The sequence below is a fragment of the Oncorhynchus clarkii genome, chromosome 31, assembly GCF_045791955.1.
Source record: "Oncorhynchus clarkii lewisi isolate Uvic-CL-2024 chromosome 31, UVic_Ocla_1.0, whole genome shotgun sequence".
Taxonomy (NCBI): Eukaryota; Metazoa; Chordata; class Actinopteri; order Salmoniformes; family Salmonidae; genus Oncorhynchus; species Oncorhynchus clarkii.
In genome coordinates this window covers 2,551,551-2,564,687 of record NC_092177.1, presented here as the reverse complement: position 1 = coordinate 2,564,687, position 13,137 = coordinate 2,551,551, and the positions used below count along the sequence as shown (strand labels likewise).

Sequence of the window (13,137 nt, the reverse complement as noted above, 5' to 3'; positions counted from 1 at the left end):
AATCGCAATTTGGTTAAAAATAAAGCCTAGTATTTTTTCCCATATCGTGGCAATGTGGAAATGAGTGCAGGAAATGCAGAAATTGTTGGAAATTATTTTTGTTTGAAGTTGAATTGAACAGTATAAAACAATCTGAATGGAGAAAAACCTATTGAAATAATGTAGAATGTATGTGTTGCCACCCTAGGGTCACGCACTACTCATAAAGCACATGTACAACTTTTATTAATTAAAAACATTAAATACCGTCAAAAATGTGAAAAATACCATGCTATGATATATTGGCCATATCGCCCAGCCCTACTTAAATTAGGTACACAGAGAGAGACATATTACACACATCTAAATGTCTCTGTCTGGGTACAGATGCATGCTGGTCTAACGGCTTAATTTGCTGGACTGACTGGGGGGAGAATCTGTAGCTAGAGAGGGGTAAGGTTGGAGCAAAAGCCTGCACAGCCAGTATCTCTCCAGGAGCTGGGTTGGGTTGGCCATCCCTCTCCAGCACGATGAGAGGACCATGATCTGGACTGGAGGACAGTACTGAGGACTTTTTGAATTCCACAATATCTTCAGGCTGCATATCCAACAATCACACTTGATTCTCTTGTTTAGGAACAGAAAGCAAGACAATCACAACGTTGTTAAATCTCCACTATCTGGATGCCTTGTTGTGTCACCATTCTGTCCAATAGAGGACCTCTCCTCCCTGCTGACTGGAAGACAAGAGGGAGGAGAGGAGAGACAGGAGAGAAGAGTGATTTTTCCCCCCTGTGGGTCCGCTGTCTTGTCTTCTTTCTCTTGCTCCCTCTCCCCCCCCCCCCCCCCCCCCTCTCTTATTTCCTGATGCAGTTGGGCCAGCTGAGTCCTCCGCAGGCTGCAGACACAACTACATACAGGACCACCTGACGAGAACATACCACATAGTTCAGACTATTACACACACACACAGAGGGCTGAAAAGACAGACAGTACCTACCAGTGACACCACCACTACGACGACAGTCAGTTTGAGGTTCTTCATACACATGTCTCTGGCCAGGTTACGGCTGGTGGTCTTAAAACTCACAGACTGGAGGAGAGAGGAAGTTAGTGACGCTCTGAGCCGGGTTATAGGAACAGTAGTAGTAGGATAGTTGAGTAATTGTAGTAGATTAGAATGTGACTCACTGAGCCGACCAGGTTCTCCATTTTATCAATCAGCAACTCCAACATCTCTCCCCTCTGAGCCACCAAGTCTGTAGGAAACACAGAGTAAACACAAGACACTAAAATAAATCCTCAGACCCTAGACACTTCTCCCCTAGCCCCTAATACAGCGGTAGTGGTGGATGTAGGAGTGGAGTCTTATCTCACTGATGTTGCGTACCATGATGCTTTTCAGGTCGTCAACCTCTGATGGAGGAGAGGAATGGTGCTTCTAGAGAGACAGAAAGGGGGAGGGAGAGAGGGGAGAGAGAGAGGGGGGAGAGAGAGAGAAAGGAGAGAGAGAGGGGGGAGAGAGAGAGAAAGGAGAGAGAGAAAGGGGGGAGAGAGAGAGGAGAGAGAGATGCGGGGAGAGGGGGAGAGAGAAGGGGGGAGGGGAAGAGAGAGGGGGGAGAAGAGACAGAGAGGAGAGAGAGAGAGGAGGGAGAGAGAGGGGGGGAGAGACAGAAAGGAGAGAGAGAGATGGGGGAGAGAGAGAGAGAGAGAGAGAGAGAGAGAGAGAGAAAGAGGGGGGAGAGAGAGAGAGGAGAGAGGGAGAGAGAGGGGGGGGGAGAGACAGAGAGGATAGAGAGAGAGAGAGGAGAAGAGAGAGAGAGAGGAGAGAGGGAGAGGGGGGAGAGAGAGAGAGGGGGAGAGAGAAAGACAGAGAGGAGAGAGAGAGATGGAGGAGAGAGAGAGATGGGGGAGAGAGAGAGAAAGAGGAGGAGAGAGGAGACAGGGAGGGAGGGAGAGAGAGAGAGAGAGAGAGAGACAGAGAGAGAGAGAGAGAGATGGGGGAGAGAGAGAGAGAGAGGGGGGAGAGAATCAGAGAGGAGAGAGAGCGATGGGGGGAGAGAGAGAGAGAGAGGGGGGGGAGAGACAGAGAGGAGAGAGGGGGGAGAGAGAGAGACAGAGTGGAGAGAGAGAGAGAGGGGGGGAGAGAGAGAGAGAGAGAGAGAGAGAGAGTATATATATATATAATATGACATTTGTAATGTATTTACTGTTTTGAAACCTCTGTATGTGTAATGTTTACTGTTCATTTTTGTTGTTTTTCACTTTATATATTCACTTTGTATGTTGTCTACCTCACTTGCTTTGGCAATGTTAACACATGTTTCCCATGCCAATAAAGCCCCTGAATGTAATTGAATTGAATTGAGAGAGAGAGAGAGAGAGAGAGAGAGGGGAGAGAGGGGGAGGGAGATACAGAGAGGATAGAGAGCGAGAGGAGAAGAGAGAGAGAGGAGAGATAGAGAGGGGGGGAGAGAGAGAGGGGGAGAGAGAGAGAGAGAGACACACACACAGAAGGAGAGAGAGAGAGTATCAGTGGTATGGTGTTCATGTGACTAAAGGTAAACACAGTTGGTCCTCACTAACACACAGACAGTCCTCACTAAAACACACATTCCTCACTAAAACACAGACAGTCCTCACTAAAACACAGACAGTCCTCACTAAAACACAGACAGTCCTCACTAAAACACAGACAGTCCTCACTAAAACACAAATGGAGTGTATGTGTTTTCAGTGGTGTGGTCATGTGCTCAGAGTTCCCCCAGAGGCAGAGTTGTCATGTTCCCCTTACATGCCTTACACGCCTTACTCAACCTCCTTTCAGTCCAGTCTTTTATCCACTAACCCTTCCTCCAGCTTCCCCACAGCCATAATCCTTTCAGCCCCGTCGATGTAAGACCCCTGCTCTGGCCCCTTTAAGCTGGAGAATGTGTGTTCCTAATCGCCCCTGCCATTAGTGATGAGTCTTTTCAGTGAGCTCATTTGGCTCCTAAACGGCTCTTTGTTCAGTAGTGCTTAAAATGTACCTAAAACCATGTCAAATTAGCTCATCTCTAATGTAAAGCCTACAAAATACCTGGGATTGTGTCAGATGACTTACATTTTTAACAGACCAAATGTTTAGATGAGAGAGTGAAATAAGCAGGAAGAAGAAACCAGAAAGTTTGTTGTGGTGACACAGCACTTTAGTGTTTTATACGTTTTAAAAATACTTAGCTATACGATATATATGTCTAAGGCACTTACACATTTATAACCTTTTTTTTAAGTGTTTGACAGTGCATTCGGGAAGAATTTAAACCCCTTGACTTTTTCCACATTTTGTTACGTTACAGACTTATTCCACTCAGCCATTGCCTGTCACCAAGGGAGTACCACAAGGTTAAATCCTAGGCCCCACGCTCTTCTCAAATTTTCATCATCAACATATCTCAGGCAGTAGGAAACTCTCTCATCCATTTATATGCAGATGATACAGTCTTATACTCAGCTGGCCCCTCCCCGGATGTTGTGTTAAACGCTCTACAACAAAGCTTTCTTAGTGTTCAACAAGCTTTCTCTACCCTTAACCTTGTTCTGAACACCTCCAAAACAAAGGTCAAGTGGTTTGGTAAGAAGAATGCCCCTCTCCCCATCAGTGTGACTACTATCTCTGAGGGTTTAGGGCTTGAGGTAGTCACCTCATACAAGTACTTGGGAGTATGGCTAGACGGTGCACTGTCCTTCTCTCAGCACATATCAAATCTGCAGACTTAAGTTAAATCTAGACTTGGTTTCCTCCATCGTAATCGCTCCTCTTTCACCCCAGCTGCCAAATAAACCGATTCAGATGACCATCCTACCCATGCTAGATTACGGAGACATAATTTATAGATCGGCAAGTAAGGGTGCTCTCGAGCGGCTAGATGTTCTTTACCATCCAGCAATCAGATTTGCCACCAGTTCTCCTTATAGGACACATCACTGCAGAGGAGTATAGAGTGTAAACTGGTCATCTCTGTATACCCATCTCTAGACCCACTGGTTGATGCTTATTTATAAAACCCTCTTAGGCCTCACTCTCCCCTATCTGAGATATCTACTACCAGCCCTCATCCTCCACATACAACACCCGTTCTGACAGTCACATTCTGGTAATGGTCCCCAAAGCACACACATCCTGGGTCGCTCCTCTTTTCAGTTCACTGCAGCTAGCGACTGGAACGAGTTGCAACAAACACTCAAACTGGACAGTTTGAGCTCAATATCTTCATTCAAAGACTCAATCATGGACACTCTTACTGACAGAGGTGGCTGCTTAACATGATGTATTGTAGCTAGCTTTCTTGACCTTTGTGCTGTTGTCTGGCCCAATAATGTTTGTACCATGTTTTTGTGCTGCTACAATGTTGTGCTGCTACCATGTTGTGCTGCTACCATGTTGTGCTGCTACCATGTTGTGCTGCTACCACGTTGTGCTGCTGCTATGCTGTTGTCTTAGGTCTCTCTTTATGTAGTGTTATGTTGTCTCTCTTGTCGTGATGTGTGTTTTGTCCTATATTTTATTGATTGGTGGAGTGCTGCAGAGATGGTTGTCCTTCTAGAAGGTTCTCCCATCTCTACAGAGGAACTCTAGAGCTCTGTCAGAGTGCCCATCGGGATCTTGGCCACCTCCCTGACCAAGGCCCTTCACCCCCGATTGCTCAGTTTGGCCGGGCGGCCAGCTCTAGGAAGAGTGTTGGTGGTTCCAAACTTCTTCCATTTAAGAATGATGGAGGCCACTGTTTTTGGGTACCTTCAATGTTGTGCCTTTCCAAATCATGTCCAATCAATTTAAATTTACCACAGGTGGACTCCAATCAAGTTGTAGAAACAGGATGCACCTGAGCTCAATTTGGAGTCTCATAGCAAAGGGTTTGAATACTTATGTAAATAAGGTATTTCTGGGGGGTTAAAACCTGTTTCGATTTGTCATTATGGGGTATTGTGATGTCATTATGGGGTATTGTGTGTAGATGAGGATTTGTATTTATTTAATCCATTTCAGAATAAGGCTGTAATGTAACAAAATGTGGAAAAGAGGGAGGCAGGGAAGGGGGCAGGGAGGGAAGGGGGCAGGCAGGGAGGTGCAGCAGTCAGCCGAGTCACTTGAGTGAGAGGAGAGCAGCGTTATCAATGTGACTTGTGTTAATTGAGCCTTGCGGGCGGGTTTTTGATTGATCATTATTCTGGAAAATTCAGCTACACCTGGCAACCCTGTCTCACAGCCTGTTCTGACCACTCACTACCATACCAAGATATTACAGGATTGGTTCTCATCATCGGAGTAGCCAGAGTGGAGGATAACTAACTCACTATCTGATCAGGGAGTGTGTGTGTGTGTGTCTCACCATCTGAGCCATCAGAGTGGAGGAGAACTAACTCACCATCTGATCAGTGAGTGTGTGTGTGTCTGTGTCTCACCATCTGAGCCATCAGAGTGGAGGAGAACTCTGAGTTCATTGCGTAGGGAAGGGCTGTCTGAGCTCTGGAACCATACGTCACATGGAAACGCTTCTTCACCTCTCCCAGGAAGCTGAACGCACGTGACCGCTCAAAGTCGTAACTGACAGACAGCACACACTGCAGTCCCAACAGACAGACAGACAATACACACTGCAGTCCCAACAGACAGACAGCACACACGACAGTACCAACAGACAGACAGACAATACACACTACAGTCCCAACAGACAGACAGACAATACACACTAGTCCTTACAGACAGACAATACATTCTCAACAGACAGACTTAATCCTTAAGACTCCAGGGGGGGCGGTGGTTAATTTAGACACGTTAGGACTCTAGGGGGCGGTGGTTAATTTAGACCCTTTAGGACTCTAGGGGGCGATGGTTAATTTAGACCATTTAGGACTCTAGGGGGCGGTGGTTAATTTAGATCCTTTAGGACACTAGGGGGCGGTGGTTAATTTAGACCCTTTAGGACACTGGGGGGCGGAGGTTAATTTAGGGCCTTTAGGGCTCTACGGGGAGGAGGTTAATTTAGGCCCTTTAGGACTCCAGGGGGAGCGGTGGTTAATTTAGACCCTTTAGGACTCTAGGGGGAGCGGTGGTTAATTTAGACCCTTTAGGACTCTAGGGGGAGCGGTGGTTAATTTAGACCCTTTAGGACTCTAGGGGGGGGCGGTGGTTAATTTAGACCCTTTAGTACTCTAGGGGGCAGTGGTTAATTTAGACCCTTTAAGGCTCTATGGGGGGGCGGTGGTAAATTTAGCCCCTGTAGGACTCTAGGGGGGGTGGTGATTAATTTAGCCCCTTTAGGACTCTAGAGGGGGGGGGGGGCAGTGGTTAATTTAGACCCTTTAAGAATCTATGGGGGGCGGTGGTAAACTTAGACCCTTTAGGACTCTAGGGGGCGGTGGTTAATTTAGACCCTTTAAGAATCTATGGGGGGCGGTGGTAAATTTAGACCCTTTAGGACTCTAGGGGGCGGTGGTTAATTTAGACCCTTTAGGACACTAGGGGGCGGTGATTAATTTAGACCCTTTAGGACACTAGGGGGCGGTGTTTAAGTTAGACCCTTTAGGACACTAGGGGGCGGTGGTTAAGTTAGACCCTTTAGGACTCTAGTGGGCGGTGGTTAATTTAGACCCTTTAGGACACTAGGGGTTCATTTAGACCTTTTAGGACACTAGTGGGCGGTGGTTAATTTATACCCTTTAGGATTCTAGGGGGCGCTGGTTAATTTAGACCCTTTAGGACACTAGGGGGCGGTGATTAATTTAGACCCTTTAGGACACTAGGGGGCGGTGTTTAAGTTAGACCCTTTAGGACACTAGGGGGCGGTGGTTAATTTATACCCTTTAGGATTCTAGGGGGCGCTGGTTAAATAAGACCCTTTAGGACACTAGGGGGCGGTGATTAATTTAGACCCTTTAGGACTCTAGGGGGCGGTGTTTATTTAGACCCTTTAGGACACTAGTGGGCGGTGGTCAATTTATACCCTTTAGGACTCTAGGGGGCGGTGGTTAATTTAGACCCTTTAGGACACAAGGGGGCGGTGATTAATTTAGACAGTTTAGGACACTAGGGGGCGGTGGTTAAGTTAGACCCTTTAGGACTCTAGTAGGCGGTGGTTAATTTAGACCCTTTAGGACACTAGGGGTTAATTTAGACCCGTTAGGACTCTAGGGGGCGGTGGTTAAGTTAGACCCTTTAGGACTCTAGTAGGCGGTGGTTAATTTAGACCCTTTAGGACTCTAGGGGGTGGTGGTTAATTTAGGCCCCTTAGGACTCTAGGGGGTGGTGGTTAATTTAGGCCCCTTAGGACTCTAGGGGAAGGTGGTTTATTTAGACCCTTTAGGACAATAGGGAGCAGTGGTTAATTTAGACCCTTTAGGACTCTAGGGAGAGCGGTGGTTAATTTAGACCCTTTAGGATTCTAGGGGGAGCGGTGGTTAATTTAGACCCTTTAGGACTCAAGAGGGGGCGGGGGTTCATTTAGACCCTTTAGGACTCTAGCGGGCGGTGGTTAATTTAAAAACTCTAGGGGGGTGGTGGTTAATTTGGACCCTTTAGGACTCTAGGGGGCGGTGGTTAATGTATACCCTTTTCGACTCTAGGGGGGCGGTGGTTAATTTAGTACCCCTTTAGGACTCTGGGGGGGACGGTGGTAAATTTAGCCCCTTTAGGACTCTGGGGGGGAGGTGGTAAATTTAGCCCCTTTAGGACTCAAGGGGGGATGGGCGGTGATTAATTTAGCCCCTTTAGGACTCTAGGGGGGGGAAGTTGTTAATTTAGACCCTTTAGGACTCTAGGGGGCGGTTGTTAATTTAGACCGTTTAGGATTCTAGGGGGAGTGGTCGTTAATTTAGACCCTTTAGGACTCTAGGGAGAGCGGTGGTTAATTTAGACCCTTTAGGATTCTAGGGGGAGCGGTGGTTAATTTAGACCCTTTAGGACTCAAGAGGGGGCGGGGGTTCATTTAGACCCTTTAGGACTCTAGGGGGCGGTGGTTAATTTAAACACTATAGGGGGGTGGTGGTTAATTTGGACCCTTTAGGACTCTAGGGGGGCGGTGGTTAATTTAGTACCACTTTAGGACTCTGGGGGGGGGACGGTGGTAAATTTAGCCCCTTTAGGACTCTGGGGGGGGGACGGTGGTAAATTTAGCCCCTTTAGAACTCTAGGGGGGGTCGGTGATTAATTTCGCCCCTTTAGGACTCTAGGGGGGGGAAAGTTGTTAATTTAGACCCTTTAGGACTCTAGGGAGGGCAGTGGTTAATTTAGACCCTTTAGGACTCTAGGGGGCATTTGTTAATTTAGACCCCTTAGGACTCTAGGGGGGGGGGGGGTTAATTTAGACCCTTTAGGACTCTAGGGAGGGCAGTGGTTAATTTATACCCTATAGGACTCAAAGGGGGACGGGGGTTAATTTAGACCCTTTAGGACTCTAGCGGGCGGTGGTTAATTTAAAAACTCTAGGGGGGTGGTGGTTAATTTGGACCCTTTAGGACTCTAGGGGGCGGTGGTTAATGTATACCCTTTTCGACTCTAGGGGGGCGGTGGTTAATTTAGTACCCCTTTAGGACTCTGGGGGGGACGGTGGTAAATTTAGCCCCTTTAGGACTCTGGGGGGGAGGTGGTAAATTTAGCCCCTTTAGGACTCAAGGGGGGATGGGCGGTGATTAATTTAGCCCCTTTAGGACTCTAGGGGGGGGAAGTTGTTAATTTAGACCCTTTAGGACTCTAGGGGGCGGTTGTTAATTTAGACCGTTTAGGATTCTAGGGGGAGTGGTCGTTAATTTAGACCCTTTAGGACTCAAGGGGGAGCGGTGGTTAATGTAGACCCTTTAGGACTCAAGGGGGAGCGGTGGTTAATGTAGACCCTTTAGGTCTCTAGGGGGAGCGGTGGTTAATTTAGGCCCTTTAGGACTCTAGGAGGAGCGGTGGTTAATTTAGGCCCTTTATGACTGTAGGGGGAGCAGTGGTTAATTTAGACCCTTTAGGACTCTAGGGGGAGCTGTGGTTAATTTAGACCCTTTAGGACTCTAAGGGGGGGGGGGGAGTTGTTAATTTAGACCCTTTAGGATTCTAGGGGGAGCGGTGGTTAATTTAGGCCCTTTAGGACTCTAGGGAGCGGTGGTTAATTTAGGTCCTTTAGGACTGTAGGGGGAGCGGTGGTTGATTTAGACCCTTTAGGACTCAAGGGAGCGGTGGTTAATTTAGACCCTTTAGGACTCTAGGGGGGCGGGGGTTAATTTAGACCCTTAAGTACTCTAGGGGGAGCGTTGGTTAATTTAGACCCTTTAGGACTCTAGGGGGGCGGTGGTTAATTTAGACCCTTTAGGACTCTAGGGGGCGGTGGTTAATTTAGACCCTTTAGTACTCTAGGGGGAGCGTTGGTTAATTTTGACCCTTTAGGACTCTAGGGGGGCGGTGGTTAATTTAGACTCTTTAGGACTATAGGGGGCGGTGGTTAATGTATACCCTTTTCGACTCTAGGGGGGCGGTGGTTAATTTAGTACCCCTTTAGGACTCTGGGGGGGACGGTGGTAAATTTAGCCCCTTTAGGACTCTGGGGGGGGGGTGGTAAATTTAGCCCCTTTAGGACTCAAGGGTGGATGGGCGGTGATTAATTTAGCCCCTTTAGGACTCTAGGGGGGGGAAGTTGTTAATTTAGACCCTTTAGGACTCTAGGGGGCGGTTGTTAATTTAGACCGTTTAGGATTCTAGGGGGAGTGGTCGTTAATTTAGACCCTTTAGGACTCAAGGGGGAGCGGTGGTTAATGTAGACCCTTTAGGACTCAAGGGGGAGCGGTGGTTAATGTAGACCCTTTAGGTCTCTAGGGGGAGCGGTGGTTAATTTAGGCCCTTTAGGACTCTAGGAGGAGCGGTGGTTAATTTAGGCCCTTTATGACTGTAGGGGGAGCAGTGGTTAATTTAGACCCTTTAGGACTCTAGGGGGAGCTGTGGTTAATTTAGACCCTTTAGGACTCTAAGGGGGGGGGGGGGGGGAGTTGTTAATTTAGACCCTTTAGGATTCTAGGGGGAGCGGTGGTTAATTTAGGCCCTTTAGGACTCTAGGGAGCGGTGGTTAATTTAGGTCCTTTAGGACTGTAGGGGGAGCGGTGGTTAATTTAGAACCTTTAGGACTCTAGGGGGCGGTGGTTAATTTAGACCCTTTAGTACTCTAGGGGGAGCGGTGGTTAATTTAGACCCTTTAGGACTCTAGGGGGGCGGTGGTTAATTTAGACTCTTTAGGACTCTAGGGGGCGGTGGTTAATTTAAACCCTTTAGGACTCTAGGGGGCGGTGGTTGATTTAGACCCTTTAGTACTCTAGGGGGAGCGGTGGTTAATTTAGACCCTTTAGGACTCTAGGGGGGTGGTGGTTAATTTAGACCCTTTAGGACTCTAGGGGGCGGTGGTTAATTTAGACCCTTTAGTACTCTAGGGGGAGCGGTGGTTAATTTAGGCCCCTTAGGACTCTAGGAGGAGCGGTGGTTAATTTAGACATTTTATGACTCTAGGGGGAGCGATAGTTAATTTAGACCCTTTAGGACTCTGGTTAATTTAGACCCTTTAGGACTCTGGTTAATTTAGACCCTTTAGGACTCTAGGGGGCATTGGTTAATTTAGACCGTTTAGGACTCTAGCGGGCGGTTGTTAATTTAAACACTCTAGGGGGGTGGTGGTCAATTTGGACCCCTTTGGACTCTAGGGGGCGGTGGTTAATGTAGACCCTTTAGAACTCTAGGGGGGCGGTGGTTAATTTAGTACCCCTTTAGGACTCTGGGGGGGGGGGGGGGGGGGCGGTGGTCAATTTAGCCCCTTTAGGGCTCTGGGGGGGGGTAAATTTAGCCCCTTTAGGACTCTAGGGGGAGCGGTGGTTAATTTAGACCCTTTTGGACTCTTGGGGTGAGCGGTGGTTAATTTAGACCCTTTAGGACTCTAGGGGTGCGGTGGTTAATTTAGTACCACTTTAGGACTCTGGGGGGGGGACGGTGGTAAATTTAGCCCCTTTAGGACTCTGGGGGGGGGACGGTGGTAAATTTAGCCCCTTTAGAACTCTAGGGGGGGTCGGTGATTAATTTCGCCCCTTTAGGACTCTAGGGGGGGGAAAGTTGTTAATTTAGACCCTTTAGGACTCTAGGGAGGGCAGTGGTTAATTTAGACCCTTTAGGACTCTAGGGGGCATTTGTTAATTTAGACCCCTTAGGACTCTAGTGGGGGGGGGGTTAATTTAGACCCTTTAGGACTCTAGGGAGGGCAGTGGTTAATTTATACCCTATAGGACTCAAAGGGGGACGGGGGTTAATTTAGACCCTTTAAGACTCTAGCGGGCGGTGGTTAATTTAAAAACTCTAGGGGGGTGGTGGTTAATTTGGACCCTTTAGGACTCTAGGGGGCGGTGGTTAATGTATACCCTTTTCGACTCTTGGGGTGAGCGGTGGTTAATTTAGACCCTTTAGGACTCTAGGGGTGCGGTGGTTAATTTAGTACCCCTTTAGGACTCTGGGGGGGGCGGTGATTAATTTAGCCCCTTTAGGACTCTAAGGGGGGGGGGGGGGGGGGCGGTGATTAATTTAGCCCCTTTAGGACTCTAGGGGGCAGTGGTTAATTTTTACCCTTTAGGACTCTAGGGGGGCGGTGGTTAATTTAGTACCCCTTTAGGACTGGGGGGGCGGTGGTAAATTTAGCCCCTTTAGGACTCTGGGGGGGGGGAAGGTGGTAAATTTAGCCCCTTTAGGACTCTAGGGGGGGGGCAGTGATTAATTTAGCCCCTTTAGGACTCTAGGGGGGGGGGGGGGAGTTGTTAATTTAGACCCTTTAGGACTCTAGGGAGGGCAGTGGTTAATTTAGACCCTTTTGGACTCTAGGGGTGAGCGGTGGTTAATTTAGACCCTTTAGGACTCTAGGGGTGCGGTGGTTAATTTAGTACCCCTTTAGGACTCGGGGGGGCGGTGATTAATTTAGCCCCTTTAGGACTCTAAGGGGGGGGGGGGAGTTGTTAATTTAGACCCTTTAGGACTCTAGGGAGGGCGGTGGTGAATTTAGTACCCCTTTAGGACTCTGGGGGGGGGGGGGGGGCGGTGGTAAATTTAGCCCCTTTAGGACTCTGGGGGGGGGGGGGGGGTGGTAAATTTAGCCCCTTTAGGACTCTAGGGGGAGCGGTGGTTAATTTAGACCCTTTAGGACTCTAGGGAGGGCAGTGGTTAATTTAGACCCTTTAGGACTATAGGGGGGCGGTGGTTAATTTAGTACCCCTTTAGGACTCTGGGGGGGGGGGGGGGGCAGTGATTAATTTAGCCCCTTTAGGACTTTAGGGGGCGGTGGTTAATTTAGGCCCCTTAGGACTCTAGGGTTGAGCGGTGGTTAATTTAGACATTTTATGACTCTAGGGGGAGCGATGGTTAATTTAGACCCTTTAGGACTCTAGTTAATTTAGACCCTTTAGGACTTTGGTTAATTTAGACCCTTTAGGACTCTAGGGGGCATTGGTTAATTTAGACCGTTTAGGACTCTAGGGGGCGGTGGTTAATGTAGACCCTTTAGGACTCTAGGGGGGCGGTGGTTAATTTAGTACCCCTTTAGGACTCTGGGGGGGGCGGTGGTAAATGTAGCCCCTTTAGGACTCTGGGGGGGGGGGGGGGGGGGGGGGGTGGTAAATTTAGCCCCTTTAGGACTCTAGGGGAGCGGTGGTTAATTTAGACCATTTAGGACTCTAGGGGGAGCGTTGGTTAATTTAGTACCCCTTTAGGACTTTGGGGGGGGGGGCGGTGGTGAATTTAGCCCCTTTAGGACTCTAGGGGGAGCTGGTTAATTTAGACCCTTTTGACTCTAGGGGTGAGCGGTGGTTAATTTAGACCCTTTAGGACTCTAGGGGTGCGGTGGTTAATTTAGTACCCCTTTAGGACTCTGGGGGGGCGGTGATTAATTTAGCCCCTTTAGGACTCTAAGGGGGGGGGGGCGGTGATTCCTTTAGCCCCTTTAGGACTCTATGGGGCAGTGGTTAATTTAGACCCTTTAGGACTCTAGGGGGAGCGGTGGTTAATTTAGACCCTTTAGTACTCTAGGGGGAGAGTTGGTTAATTTAGACCCTTTTGGACTCTAGGGGTGAGCGGTGGTTAATTTAGACCCTTTAGGACTCTAGGGGTGCGGTGGTTAATTTAGT

The 13,137-nt window shown here is 48.4% G+C and overlaps 1 protein-coding gene across 1 annotated transcript in view; it reads right to left on the bottom strand.

Annotated features, from left to right (window-relative positions):
- Window positions 1-829: 829 nt before the first annotated feature.
- Window positions 830-13,137, bottom strand: part of LOC139391043 (vesicle-associated membrane protein 7-like) — a 66,669-nt gene continuing 54,361 nt past the window's right edge. Inside the window, exons 4-8 of the mRNA XM_071138525.1 lie at window positions 5,425-5,553; window positions 1,357-1,420; window positions 1,171-1,238; window positions 980-1,072; window positions 830-905 (exon numbers count right to left, since the gene is read on the bottom strand). Coding sequence (XP_070994626.1) covers window positions 837-905; window positions 980-1,072; window positions 1,171-1,238; window positions 1,357-1,420; window positions 5,425-5,553 — 423 coding nt within the window. The 3' untranslated portion in view covers window positions 830-836. The remainder of the gene's footprint in view (window positions 906-979; window positions 1,073-1,170; window positions 1,239-1,356; window positions 1,421-5,424; window positions 5,554-13,137) is intronic.